This window comes from Vombatus ursinus, unplaced genomic scaffold, assembly GCF_900497805.2.
Source record: "Vombatus ursinus unplaced genomic scaffold, bare-nosed wombat genome assembly UNPS02009573.1, whole genome shotgun sequence".
In the NCBI taxonomy this organism is placed as follows: Eukaryota; Metazoa; Chordata; class Mammalia; order Diprotodontia; family Vombatidae; genus Vombatus; species Vombatus ursinus.
The window spans coordinates 27,712,246-27,727,736 of NW_020949351.1; the positions used below are offsets into that span (position 1 = coordinate 27,712,246).

Genomic DNA, 15,491 nt, shown 5'->3' on the forward strand with positions numbered 1-15,491 from the left:
GTGCTGATCTAAAAGGAAACATGAAATCAGCAGCCTTAGCTTTCCATGTCTGCTGCAGTGTTTAAAAAAATATTTTACACGTACATATTTATACAAAAATTTATTTTCGATGAATTTCTCACAGAATAAATGCTGAATGTGCCCCCCCCAATAAAATACATTTCATATAAAATTTAACTAGAACATTAGGAAATCTTTAAAATTAGTTAATATGTAAACACATTCCTGGAAGAATAAAGGGAAATGGCCATAAAAACTATGGAATTAGGATTTGCAAGGTAACATTGGTCTCTGTTAAAAAGCAGTAAGTTCTATACGACCTGCAAAAACTTATAAACAAAAGAAACATATGCACCATATAAACATGTTTGTGTACATGTATACAAAATGTGCATGTGTGTAAATGTGTATGTGTTCGTTTATGTATACATAGATGGCCTCATATATAGACAATCTAAATATTATACACACATGCATGTTTAAATATGTGGACTGCTCATATATGCATACATATGTATAAGCATATGTGTGTATATATAGACACAGTATACACACATAACATACTATATCTATACATATACATAAATACATGTGTATGTGCACAAACATGTTTATATACCTACATACATATATATTTATATACATTCTGAAGGCTATACCACAACAGTTTGTAGAAATGGAGCAATGGAAGCATTATTGGGATAAGTACACACCCTCCTCCAAGAATACTACTTCATAAGACAACAGTCATTTGACTGTATAAATTCTGATTTATAGGTTTATGTGTCTATATATACATACCTATATAGATACACATATAGAAATGTATATGTATGTGTGTGTGTATTAACAAATATATATGCTTCATATCTACTTTAGAACTTAAAATATTCAAATGACTGTTGTCCTACAAAATAGTCACCTTGGGAGGTCCCTTATTCCAAAGCACTGGCATTACTACAGACATTTTTGGAATTGCCTTCAGACACTGGGAAAAATCATATATAGGTTCTTTCCTCTTTCTTTTTTAAAACCACTTCTTCCTTGTTAATGTGCCTAGTGACTTTTGGATGTTTCTAAAAATCAATTCCCTTATTCAAAAGAGGGGACTCTGTTTTTAAAGTAATGGACAATAGCTACCACCCACCCCCAGTGCCTACTTTGACAATACTTACTGTGATGTAATTAGACTGATTTATACAAACAGCAAAGACAGCAAGTTTCTTTTTTTTTTTAAACATCTAGCTGTACCTTAAGATTCAGATGTTTGTAAAACAGTCAGCCTCATTCCTTATAATTGAGCCTTGTATGTAATGTTAGTGCCTAGATGCACAAACCAATATGCTTTTAAAACCTATCTGCAAATAAGAAGAGGGGATTTGCCCATGTGCAGTGGCCATTTAATGATGTTGGTAAACTATATCCTTATTAAATTTGAGAAGTTGTATTTGCTTTCAAACTCATTTTTTAAAAAAGACAACTTAGTTTCATATTTTAAAAGCTCTGAATAAGGCTTTTATTGCATTTGGATGTGGTATTATTGATTTGCAAATGGGCCAGTTTTTGCATGTAAGCATTAATATAAATATAATTTATATGCATTTGCAAAGTCATTACAATTACAGAACATTTCTATTTTCCAACCTATGCCTTTGAAAGAACCGTGCAAAACAGGAAAAGGAAATTGAAGACAAAGAAGAAAAGAAATATACAATTGAATTTCTACTTATTTTTAATTGGGGATAGCTACTTTCTGTGTTATTTCTCCCTCAGTGTTTTTGCAATGTGACCATTATGCATATAATCAGTGAGATCATACTCTCTTGCAGTTTTCCTTCCACCTGTGAGGCTTGTAAAAATATAGGTCCTTTAGTCCTGGGTGTGTGTGGTTCTAGTCATTTCTGTTCTGATCCACTTTCATATCACACACACAATATAGAGTACACAGTAGAACCACTAAAGGGTGATCACTGTTCCATCTTCCTCAATTCCTCCCCTAGGAATGACCAGACTATGACGTGGGTCTGATTTTAGGGAACTTAGTAGTTTGTGGAGACTGCCATTGCTTTCTCTGCTGGAGTTGTTAAGTGTAAGATCCCGCTGTAGTCTGTGGCTGAAATTGGTGCCATTGACCCGTGAGAGACTGCCAGAAGGCAGACTTGGCGTTTTGGAAATGTGCTGGGGCTCCAGAGCTCCTTCAATGACAATGTCGGTCTCTTCATCACTCTCCATTTCATCAGGGTGGAAGTTCTGTAGGACATGGGAAGAAGGCAAGCTATGGTGACTGGCTGTACTGTCTGTTGACTGACCTGAGCTACCAGACATCCGGCTGCTACGGATAATATTGTTCCTTTGATTGGCTGGTTTAACGGTGATAATAAGATTATGGCTGTTGGCAATCATCATGTCTGTGACCTGGTCAAGGGTTTTGCCGGCTACTTCAATCCCATTCACTTCTAAGACTTCATCATTCACAGCCAGCAGCCCTGTGCTTTCAGCAAGGCCACCAGGGACCATGCGGGAAATGAAGATGCCTGGCACTTTCTCAAGGCCATGGGGTGTCACCCGCACACTCGTACCATCACGAATATAGAAACCAAGTGGTTTCTCACACCCGTGCCGATAGAGCCGGACCCTCCTGTGGGTTTCAGGAAGGATGTCCACATCAATGATGGAAGACACTGGTCGGAAGTCATGGGGCATGCTGATGTTGAGGTGAGGACGCCGGCGGAGGTTATCATTACGAAGGGTAACCAGGACCTTCTTCTTCCTAGTTAATGTGCTGGTCCCAAAGTTACAGTAGTCTACTTCTTCTGAAACAACAAAAAGAAATTAAAATTAGTAATGGTCTCTGTAACCGTAGATCACAAGATAATAACTATTTCTATAGGGCATGAAGATTTACAAAGTGCTTTCTTTGTAATCCAGTAAAGGAGGTAGTACAAGTATTTGAACCCAGGTCTCTTGACTCCAAGCACAGTGTTGTACCAATCCTTAAGACTTGATACCACCTCACACCTATCAGATTGGCAAATGTTGGAGGGGGTATGGGAAAATTGGGACACATTAATACAATTTATGGAGTTGTGAACTGATCCAATAATTCTAGAGAGCACTTTGGAACTATGCCCAAAAGGGCTATAAAACCATGCATATCTTTTTACCCAGCAAAACCACTACTAGGTCTGTATCCCAATACATCTGTATTTAAAAAAAAAAAAAAAAAAAGGAAAGGACCTATGTGTACAAAAATAGAGTGGCTCTTTTTGTGGTGGCGAAGAATTGGACATTGAGGGGATGTCCATCAATTGAAGAATGGCAGAAGAAGTTGTGGTATATGACTGTGATGAAATACTATTGAGATATAAGAAATGACACACTGGATGCTTAAAAAAAATCTGGAAAGACTTAGATGAATTGTTTGAAAGTGAAATGAGCAGAACCAGGACAACATTATGCACAGTGACAGCAACACTGTATGATGAACTACTGTGGATGACTTAGCCATTCCCAGCAATACAGTGATCCAAGATAATTCCAAAGGACTCATGACAAACAGTGCTATCCATCTCCAGAACGGATGGTGTCTGAATGCAGATTGAAGCATACTTTTAAAAAACTTTTTTCTTGCTTTTTTTGTCTGTGTTTTCTTTCACAAGATGAATATGGAAGTAGGTTTTGCATGACTGCGTAAGTATAATCTATATCGAATTGCTTGCCTTTTCCACGAGGGGGAAGGGGAGAGTGTTTGGAATTCAAAAATTTTTAAAATAAAAGTTTAAAATTGTTTTTGTACATAGTTAGAAAAAGGTTTTTTTTTTTTTAAAGACAGATGACATAAAGGACACATTGCCTTTTCTTTTTAACTTCATGTTTTTTTTTTAAGTCTTGTTCTATTAGAAAATTAATTCTGTGAGCAGAAAAAGGTTTTGGGGATAGAAATCTGACCATGGATTTGAAGTCACAAGCTGGTTTGAGTCCTGGATCTGCCACTTCCTACTGGTATGATCTTGAGCAAGTCCCCTCATCTCTGAGACCCCTCAGTAAAATGACGAGACTGCACCAGAAATACTGTATGGCACTTTCTAGCTTTCAACTCTGTGGTTCTATGCCCTACTTAGCAACCCAATTCTTATGCAGAAATGCTTTCTAATTACTAACTTATTATTTGCTGCTATTCCACTTCCTTTTCTTCACCTCTTGCCAACTTCAAGTCACCGACTTTTGGGCATTATGAAAAATCCCTACTTGTTTGCTGCTGAGCAGGCTGCCAGAAAGACCCACATTTAGTTAAATACTTTGCATACTAGCTTCTGTTGGAAGTTCTCTCTTGGTCTCTTCTCAATGGCATCTGCTTTGTTTGGGTTGGTGAAACTGTTTGCCAACTGAGAAGCTTGGCTAGTCCAGTTTCTTCTTCCTCCTTCCCCCATCCCCAAATGCTGGCAATTTTTCTGACATTCCTCTTTATATGTGGCACCCTTCTCCTTACCCCAGCCCTCTAAATCTCAACCTTGATGAAGTATCTTGAGAAAGAAAGTCCCTTAAATCCTTGGATACCTACAGAACCCCGAAGGTACAGAATCCTAGAATCCTGTCATTTGAACTTTGTGAGGAAGCTGACCTACTTCATTTACAACTATTTCTATAAAACTCAAACAATTGATTCATTTTATTTTAAATAGATTGAGGGTGGGAATTGTGGCAGAAAACACTTGAGAGGAATTCAGAAGTATCAATGGAATATGGTAAAAGTATTCTTTTAAGTGGCTAGTTATTAAAAAGAATTAAGACGGTCTCTAGGGCCTAGCTGTAGCCAAAAAAGTATAATATTTCTTTTAATTTACAAGAAGCAAGAAGTTATAAACCTCCTGAAATGGCACTAAGAGCACCAGCCACACCCACTGCTTAAACAGCTGCTTTTCATAGGACTTGCTGCCAGACAGAATACCAAAACTCAGCCAGATAAGATTCTATAAACAAGCTGAATTCCTCAGAAAAGCAGGCGACCAGGCTCCTATAGAAACAGTTTAAACTCTTACATTTTCAGTGTGTGAGAGCTCTTGGCTTATTATTTCCTTTGGGAACCATGGAACATTAGTTGACAGTTCTGGAAAGTACTTCAAAGACAGAATCACTTCCACAGAGGAGAGCAGCCCTTCAGGCAGCTTGGGAATGAAGCCAATGACTCATTAAGAGGGGTGTGTATTGTCCCTGGCCCTGAAGATCACCATGATTGAATATTAAAGTAAACAGAGAGGTCTTCCTACCAGTACCAAGGGACCCAAAACAGGAGGGAGGAGCTCCCAAAGCTAACACTATGGTCATACACCATTTCCTATATCATTGGTGTAACAGAATCATATATTTTGAGCTGGAAGGAACCTTACTGATCATCTATCTCAACCCCTTGGGCAGCTAGATGGAGTACCTGGCCTAGAGTCTGGAAGACCTGAGTTCAGATCTGGCCTCAGAGACTTACTAGCTGTGTGTCCCTGAGCAAGTCACTGAAACCTGTTTGCCTCAGTTTCCTCATCTATAAAATGAGCTGAAGAAGAAAATGGCAAACCATTCCAGTGTCTTTGCCAAGAAAACCCCAGAATAGGACTATGAAGAGTCAGATATAACTGAAACAACTGAACGACAAGCTCAGCCCCCACATTTCACTGATGAAGAAACTGAAGCCCAGAGCTAGGTAAAGTGATTTGTTCAAGGTCGCTGAAGGTAGAGAATTTGACACCTTTGAAATCAAACCCTGCTCTAACACAATAGAGGTTCTTCACCTTTTGTAGGTACTCATGTACCTCTTCTTTGAACAATGTATATTTAAGTGCATGAAATAAAATACAGAGGAAATAAATTATATTGAAATATGTTTATTAAAACATTTTAAAAACATTCACAGACCCCAGGTTAAGAATTGCTGTATTACATCATGCTTCCTCTCTTAAATCCATTGTTTTCTGCCCAAGTCCCTATTAAGAAAATAGTCACAATAAAAGTCTCCAAGTTTTATATCAAAAACTAATCTATTGAAGTATGATGCTATTAATAATATCAAATCTCCAAAATCTAAAGTTTAATGATCATTTTTGCCTCTCGTAACTTTCCAAACATGTACAGTATTACCTACAACGTAGCCAATTTTAAAAATGCATTACATTTTAATTTGCCTTGTAATATATGTGGCTTATATGTAAGAGGTTATCTTGCAAAACAAATCCAACCCAACCTAATGATCTAGCCTGTTAAAATCTTGTTGATTCCTGACTATCACCTAGTGTGTTAGCCATCTCCCCAATTCATAGATATGATTATATGCTCTTACCCAAAAACCTTCATTGGCTGCCCCTTGCCTAAAGGCTTAAATACAAACTCCTTAGCCTAGAGTTTAAGGCCATCTAAAACCTGCTTCAGCCTACCCTTCCAACTGTATTTCCAGCCATTTGTTGCCTTAGTTCACCCTGCCCTCTTCTTCCTCCTTGTAAACTTCTAGGCTATAGTTAACTGATTTGCCCAAGATCACACAACTAACTTTCTGTCTTTGTTTACGGATACTTGTTTCTCTCAAAAGAAATGTAAACCTAGGGGGCAGCTCGATGGTGCAGTGGATAGAGGACCAGCCCTGAATTCAGAAAGACCTAAGTTCAAATCTGACCTCAGACATTTGACACTAGCTTTGTGACCCTGGGCAAGTCACTTCACTCCATTGCCTCAAGCAAAAAAAAAAAAAAAAAAAGACATAAACCCCTTGAGGGCAGGCACTGCTTCACTTTTCTTGTTTTTGTATCCCTATGGTATTCCAGTATCCCACAGTACCTGGCATAGGTACTTAATAAATGAGTACATGAATGGATGGCAAAGCTGTGGTATTTGTACCACTAAATATTTTCCACTGGGCTAACTTAGAGGGGGAAAAAATTGGCTACAAACAGGAGTCCAGGCACATTTACATTTTCAAAATTCTAATTTTGAAATAATTTCTAATTACAAATTAGAAATCTAATTAAATTTAGATAAATTAATAATAGATAACTTATTATAATTAGATAAATTCAATAATTTAAATAAATTAAATTAGAAATTAAAAATCTAATTTCTAATTTTGAAGTGTTTTTACTTACTTTTGGTAAGTGTTATTAAAAGAATAGGCTTTTAATGCCTGTGCTAAAAATTAAAGTTGAGTTTAAAACTTTAGTTCAGTTTTCTTTTCACTTGAGGGTATTTTACCCATCACAGTGAGATTCCAGGGATTAATGCAATTACTTATTTGATTTTGAGCCCAGATTTCCCCATTTGCAATTTCAAACCACTTTCAGGATATTTGTTGTATACAAACAAGTAAGAATCCAAGGCAGACTACAGTTACAATATGTTGGCAGCCCATTCTTGGGGGAGCAATTGGAGACAGAAGACAAGGTTATTAAGAAGAACCGTAAGTATTCCCCAGAGCTGACAAGTTTTCCAGTACTTGTGACAGATAGTTCATTGAATGAACTCTTCCTGGATGTGAGAGTTGGGGTTGGCTATGAGGGAAATCTGAAAGCTCTGGTATTGAGAACAGGGTTCTCACCTTCCCTCCAAAACATTGGACTGATAAACACCTAATGGTGATTACACCATGGGAAAAAGAGCTGGAAGGCAGTTCTCCAGCTGGCCTGAGCTGGACAATGGAATATCTTACACCATCTCTCACGTAAGCAAGCGGTCCTTGGCAGACTGGAAAACAGAAGACTCTCGTGACTAATTATCATTGAGAGGGCATGTGAGTAGAGTAGTGAATGAGGCTGAAGAGTTTGAGTTCTTTAAACAATGAAAAATTAGCCTTAATCACAATAACATCTGTAATATTCCTTTAAAATATTTTTATTTTCATCATTTATTCTATTTATACATATTACATTCATCATATTCAGAGTATGCATAAATATATTATTTACATAACAAAATACAATAAAAAAAATCATTCCTTTAAAATATACTACTTTGGGGCAGCTAAGTGGTGCAGTGGATAGAGCACCGACCCTGGATTCAGGAGGACCTGAGTTCAAATCCGGTCTCAGACCAACACACTTACTAGCTGTGTGACCCTGGGCAAGTCACTTAACCCCCTTGCCTAACCAAAAAAATAAAATAAAATATACTACTTCAATTTCTCTCTTACTTCTCACCCTAGTCAACTCTCTTCCAACTGCTAGTAAGCCTAGGAAGCATACAATTTATAGATAAAGCTATCTAAATTACTACCTGTACAGAAGTCCTGCTTGGATGCCTCATTATACTGCTGCATTAATCATGATGGTATATTGGAGATTGTGCTGGTAGTAGGTAAGAGCTGGCAGAGCTTACCAAGCTAGAAAGAATTAAGAAGCCCTGCTTTAGAAAGACCAGCCTAGCTTGGCATGGAAAACTGTATCACCATCACATTGTCCACTGAGTAATGAATTCTTTGGCCCCAGTAATACAACGTATCAATTTCATCATATCACCTCATGGGGCATGATTGTACCAATATCCCCCTACCAAGTCCATTAAACCTGAATTCTTGTACCTTCCTAATTTTATTGTTCACCATGTCCCAAAATAGAGGGAAAAAAAAAAACCAGAGCCCTATAATATTAGAAATGGCAGCAGGCAGAATGGCCATTCTGTGCCTGGCACATATTAAATGCTAAAACAAATGTTTGTTGATTGACTGATTCATTCCAGGCCCAGAACTCTATCTTCTGTGCCACACAGCTACATGAAGTCATTGAAGATCCTCAAGTTTCTCAGAAGATGATCTAAAACATCTTAAGATAATTGACAGTGTCTTTTGGGTTACATTTCTTTTATACTCCTGTGCCTATAGGACAGTGCTGGAACCTAAGGAGGCATTCATCAGGTTACCTAAGGAGGGGTGAACCAGCTCAGGTTGGAAACAAAGCAGATCAAAGCATCCAGACCAATCAATAGTAGGATCAAGCCTGTAAATAGCCCTTGCAACCCCTATCCTGAGTGAGATGGGGAGATCCAGTCTTTAAAAAAAAAAAAAAAAAAAAAGATGAGATTTAATTTAACAACATGTTCCTGTGATCCCTTCAGGAATACCTTTTTCTGATGAGTCTTCATTAGACAAGCAAAAATTAGCCATGCCTTTGCAGGACTAAAAATAGCTAAGCCTACCAAGTGTTGTTAGCAGTTTGAGAGAGTCCAAGCCTGGGATCCAGTAGTGGAAGAATAAACCTGAAGGCCCCTGAGGAAGAATCACTTTTAGAGGACAAAGGGAATTTCTCTCATGCCACCCTTCATCACTCATGGCATCTAGCTGCAGAAGTAGTTGACCAGAAGTAGGCACCGAATCCAGCAGCTCACATCACATACTCAAATCAAACAAATACAAAGAGGCAGTCATTTATGGCCAGAAGCAACTCCCAAGAGCTTGACATCTGTCAACAGAGAAGAGAGCTGGCTATGAACTCAAGGGAGGACTAGTCTTGGCAATTAAGGATTAGGCTTCAGAAAAACCTCCACAAAAAAAGGACTAGGAGGCGCTGCAGTTCCAGAGTTGTGAGTGGCCTTGGCCATTAGTCTCCACAAGTATGCCCCACTATCACTGTATTCTGTTTGTGCCTATTCTTTCCTTGGACTCTGTATAATTGGAGGAGTGTAGCCCAGGTTTATGGGGAAATGTTTTGTAGCACTGGTTTTATGCCATCTCAGTAAGTGCTTTTACTAAGAGCCATTTGTGCCTATTGATAGACTGTTAAAAGGGAAGCATGCTGGTAGGGGCTCGAGAGCTACAGGACCTGGAACTCAGGAAATCCTAAAACCTATGGAAGTACTTATTCCCCTGGGGACCCAATCTACAAATACAAATTGAAGGACTGGCCCAGAGGGGAGTGCTACATATTAAAATAGGGAAACTTACTTACAGCTCCTGCTCTTTTAACATAGACATTTTAAAAATGTTCTAACTTTAATTTCTACTTAGGTCTTTAAAAGCCATTTCTTTGCCATATCATAAAGTTTGGGTAGATTCTTTGCTATGATGTATTTCTAACCACCTAATGTGCTTTGCTAAAAAAAAAAGATGCAATTTATTCTTTCAAGTCCTTTCCAGACTAAAAGACCTACCATTTTGTCACCATCTGGATGTGTAAACAAATGCTGTCCCTTTTCATTTGTGTTTATCCTTCTGAAACCATAACATAGGGAGAGATCACAGTGTAATGATACCATATGGCTAAGTCAGCTCTAACAAAAATATACTGAATTAATCATTCGTTTCTGTTCTCACATAATGGACATGCATGCATGCCAAAACAAAACTCTCAAGGTTCAGGTGTGTAATCTTTCTGAAAAAAACTGGACTACAGACTGTATTCCATACTGTCCCTCTCAGGTTCCTTTGGAAAGGCAGTGGCAGAAGCTGAGATGATCCAGATTCTGAAACTTTTTTCGGACTTCACTGATACCAGGGAGAGGTGTTCTAGATCTTGAGTCAAAGTTCTACAATTAGGCTTTTAGGAAGAATTATGTTTCTACTTTTAGAAAAATAGAACCTGTTTTGTACTTTTCCACTTAAACATAGATGACATGGAGATTTGATGTTGTACTCCCAACACTGAAGATGACCAATGGGCCCTGCCAATTGAATTATTAATCATAAATCAAATAGTGAAAACAGATTTTAATATTCAAACAATCCATAACCTCATAAAAACATAGCATAAGGAAAACACCACATTTGCACTTCCTCAGAACACTGACTCTGGAGTCAAAAGATCAGTTCCCATCTCTCTTGCTGACCACCCCTGTGACTTTGGACAATTCCTTTAACCTCCCTGGGCTCCAGTTTCCTCAACTAGACTAGAGAGGTAGATTGGATGGTCTCTGAGGTACCTTCTAGCTCTAGTTTTGATACTCTGTATTAGTATTTAAACATCTGAAGCAACTGACCTTCATGCCCCACCAACTGTGCCCATGATCCATAAGCTATTTATTTTTATGTTATTATATAATTTATATTATTTTATATATTTTTTATTTATTGTGAAAGTAGAACACAGAATATGCATTTTACTAAGTACTTTCTACTCAGAATTTAGAAGTTCTAAATCTTTCTTAAGCGTTTAATCTATAACTCTGCCATTTTGAGTCATGATCCCTGAGGGAAAAATCATTTTTCACTAGTCATTAACAACCCCCCCCCCAAATGCAGAATGTTGCTCAGTCCAGAAAGCTAATCTTAAATGTAAAAATATAAAAAATCACTACTTCTCTGATACTGTCAAGCAAATAACAAAATGTGACTGGAAAGAAAACTTAAATAACAACTAATTACTGTCAATTCTAAAGTTATAAATACTTGTTAACAGAAATTAATATAGCACTTTAAAGTCTGCAGAATGCTTTAAAATACATTTTTTTATTTCCTATTTTATATTTTATTTCTTATTTGAACTTACAAGGTATAATAGAACTTACTATCTCCATTTTATAGATGTGCAAACAGATGTCTAGTAAAGTTCGCACATTTGAACCTTGGTCTTCCTGATTCCAAGTCTAGCAATGCACCTATTACGGGACTTCTTGTAACTAGTTGGACATGAAGAATACCAAAGGCCTTTAAAATTTGAAACCATATACTGTACTTTGATTAATGTCCATCAATGATCAGCAAATAGATCTAAATAAATATATCTCCCTGGCTTTTTTTTAAACATAGCTGTGCACATATAAAAGATATTTAGGGTGGGACTGGTGATCAAATTTCCCTTATGGTGGCCATAGCAAAAACTGGAAGGGCAATTTATAATTTTACCTGAATCATGCACACACAAAAAAATACTTAAAAGAACAACATCCTTTGGTTAAATAAACCATTTTTCTGCAAGTGGGATCATGTCTTATAGGAAGAAGAAAACTTAGATTTATTGTCTCCTTGAAATGCCTTGTTTTACAGATGTCATTTTACGGAAGTGACTTGCTCAAGGTCATGCAGCAAGGAGCAGAGGGGGGAAATCAAATTCAGGTCCTCTGACTCCAAAATCCAATAGACTTACCTGTCAGTTCAACACATATTGAGCCCACGTACATACTGGTGGGAACTTCAAAGTATAAAGATCTTTGTACTTCATGGTCTTCATTATATTTTCCTTTTAATTTGAATAGCATATAATACAGGTTCAAATCTAGGTCACCCTCTTCCCCAAATCTGACAAAGAAATCCTGAATACAGTCCAGAAGTCAATTATAGTTCCAAACCAACCAAAAAACCAGTACTGAATGTTGACCAATATAGAAGCCTAATTTTTTTCATAAGAAGAATCATTATTAATCTGATGCCATGAGTCTGAAAGAACTTACATAGTATTTTTGAAAGATAAAACATAGGTACATGAAATTAAACACAGGCAGGAAGCAAGGTAGTGAACACCTAATATCCCACTGAAGCTGGTAGATTGCTTGAGCTCAGGCATTCTGACATGCAGTTCCCTAAGCTGATTGGGAATCTGTGTGAAATCTAGCACCAAGATGGTGAGCCCCTGAAGCAGGGGGGGGGGGGGAGGCAAGACTATCTAAGGAGGGTGAACTGGGCCAGGTGAAAAATAGATCAGGGCAAAGCTTTCACGCTAATCAGGAGCATTAGCCTGTGAATGAATGGCTGTACTTTCAGCCAGGGTAGGTAAAGTGCCCCCCCCCCCCCAGCTGCCCAAAAATAAATAGAAAGAAAGATAGATAAATGGATAGACAAATAAACAGATGAATAAATGAACACATAAATAAATGAAATTTTAAGAAATGAAGGAAAATAGTAAACAGTAAAGAGCCAAATTGACAGTACTTGTCACACAAGTAGGTTAGGACAGTCAGTGAAACCTTCATGAAGGAGGTAGGGCTTGAAACATAAATAAGATTTGGATAGATAGAAAGATGGAACATTTTAGGTGGCAAAAAATTGTCTGTAACCTCAAACAGTTTTCAGTCTCACAACACAGATGAACCCTCATGATCCTCTTCTCTAAACTTCTACCAGTGGCTGTACTATAGAAAAATAACTTCCTTTCCAGGTAGAGAAGGGAGGTGCCTGGCATCACTCACAAACTAGTCCTGGGGCAGATTAAGGAGTGCTATTGATAGAGCCCTAAAAGGAAGTAACATCCTGCCTTCCTTCCCAGAGACTGCCACTGACCTGGCCTTAAATGCTAGGGAAATTATACTGAAAGAAGAGGAAAAGATGAAGAGAGCCTTTAGGTTATTCTCAAGTAAGAAGGGGAAAGGGGCCACTTCATAGCTTGTTGGCCACTCTTAGATCTCTGTATGCTGATATGCAGGAGGGTGCTTATATGTGCTAAGAGCTTAATATTTGTGGAATGAATGATTAATGGTGAAATATCTTATTTGTCTGAATATAGCCACCTTTCCTCCAATGAGATCTTTTTTGAAAAGAAAATTTTTGTTTTGAAGGGAAAATATAGTTATAAAATACACTAAAAAACAACCGATGTATAGGCTGTTTTTAGGTATTCTGTGTCAGATTTGGGGGGCAGTGGAAGGGTGGCTTATATTTGGACTTATACTGTATAATATTCAAATTAACAGGAAAACAAAATTGAATTAAATATTAAAAAAAAAAGAACCCAAGGGATTCCCAAATAAGTGTAGTGATTTTATGTTAAAAAATCACTAAGGATTTGGGTATCCCAAATAATGATAATAGCTCACATTTGCACTTTAAAGTTGCAAAGAATTTTATATCCATTTGATCTGCATAACCCTGCAACTAGGGCAGTTATCTCCATTTTATAAATGAGGAAGTCAAAGTTAAGTTTCTTGCTGTAGAGTCACACAGCTAGTTAAGTACCTGAGCTGTCATTGGAACCTAGGTCTTTTTTGGCACCAAGTCCAATAATCAATTATAAAATGCTCTCTTTCCTCACTTCAGGGGTCAGCACACCACCTGTTTCTGTACATACAGTGAGCTAAGAATGGTTTTTACACTTTAAAATAAAGTTTTGTTTTTTAAATGGGGGCGGCTGCATTTGGCCCACAGGCCATGGTTTGCTGATCACTGCATTATGTTACATTATTTAGACACGCAGTCCTAAAGTGAGAGGGGAAAAGTCTGTATCTTTCCAAATGAAGAAGTAAGGAAATGAGATAGCATCTAATCTCATCCTGCCTTCACCCATGGACGCAGATGTCCAAGATATGCAGGTTTATCAGCACATGGTGCTGGCCCTATTATTTATCAGCACATGATGCTGGTGTTTCTGGCCCTGTTTTTCCTTTCCATTCTCAATGAGTTATGGTAAGTATAGTGAACCAGCTTTTTCCACTCTTCTTTTCCATTGTGGAAAAGTTGGGGGAAAAAAAAGAATGCTTCCCTTTATGAAACTGGCTTTGTTTTGGTCTCAATCTATGATTTTGCAGTTGAAGGGAGGTAGGTCTTAGGGAGGAATATTCCTTTACCAATACAGATCAGCAACTCTTGTGCAATCTAGTACTAGTCTTAGAAATGTGTCTGGGGCATTTTACTAAAGTGAAACGACTTGCTCAGGGTCACAGAATCACTGTTACTTGTCACAGAGGTAGGCCCTAGGTCTCTTCGGCCTACTCTCTATCCATTATGCCACCCTTTTTCTCAGCAGACTGACTTAGGATGGTATACAAAGAAATTATTCACATAGTGATAAGAACAACAGTGATTGATAGAAGAAACTCATGGATGAGAAAACTCTTGCTCTATCAATGTAGGTCAGTATCCTTTCTACAACTTATAGTTTAGGAGAGTTTTCCAGAGCACTGAGAGGTTAAATGAACTGCCTGAGGTCACAAAGGCAGTATATGTCTGGGAGAAGATTTGAACCCAGCTCCTCCTGGCTATGGGGCTAGGTCTCCCCCTAGCATGATGTACTGTCTCTGAAGAGTAGTGAATAAACCAATGACAATATCAAAATAAAGGACAGGGACAAAGAAGGAAGTATCAAGTTGTTATGGATTTGTATTCTGTTGTGATTTAAAAAAAATTTAATCAGTTTTAAATATATTTGACTTTTTTTTGGATGCCTAAGGTTAATTCCATACCACTGTTGGTCCTGGAGTCAGGAGGACCTGAGTTCAAATCTTGCCTCAGATACTTAACTTACTAGTTCTGTGATCCCGGGCAATTCCTCATCTGTAAAATGAGCTAGAAAAGGAAATGCCAAACCACTTTAGTATTTTTGCCAAGAAAAACCCAAATGGGATCACAAAGAGTTGGACGTGGCTGAAACAACTCAACAAGTTATATACTTTTTTATCTATTATATTTCTTTTTAATGATATCCTTTTATAGAATGATTTTCAATTAGTCAGGTTCTTCTAATTACTATAAAAACAAAGGGGATGTACCTTTAGTTTCTAAAGATTCCAACATGTTTTACTACATGAGAACACACTATTATTTCCTAAATACCTTTTGACAATAGTGTGGACTGCCAAGGGTAGGGTTTTTTGGAGGGGGAGGG

At 37.7% G+C, this 15,491-nt stretch overlaps 1 protein-coding gene across 1 annotated transcript in view; it reads right to left on the reverse strand.

Annotated features, from left to right (window-relative positions):
• Positions 1-579: 579 nt before the first annotated feature.
• PARD6G (par-6 family cell polarity regulator gamma) overlaps positions 580-15,491 on the reverse strand; it is a 158,376-nt gene continuing 143,464 nt past the window's right edge. Inside the window, exon 3 of the mRNA XM_027852378.1 lies at positions 580-2,813. Within this exon, the coding sequence (XP_027708179.1) occupies positions 1,957-2,813 (857 nt within the window). The 3' untranslated portion in view covers positions 580-1,956. The remainder of the gene's footprint in view (positions 2,814-15,491) is intronic.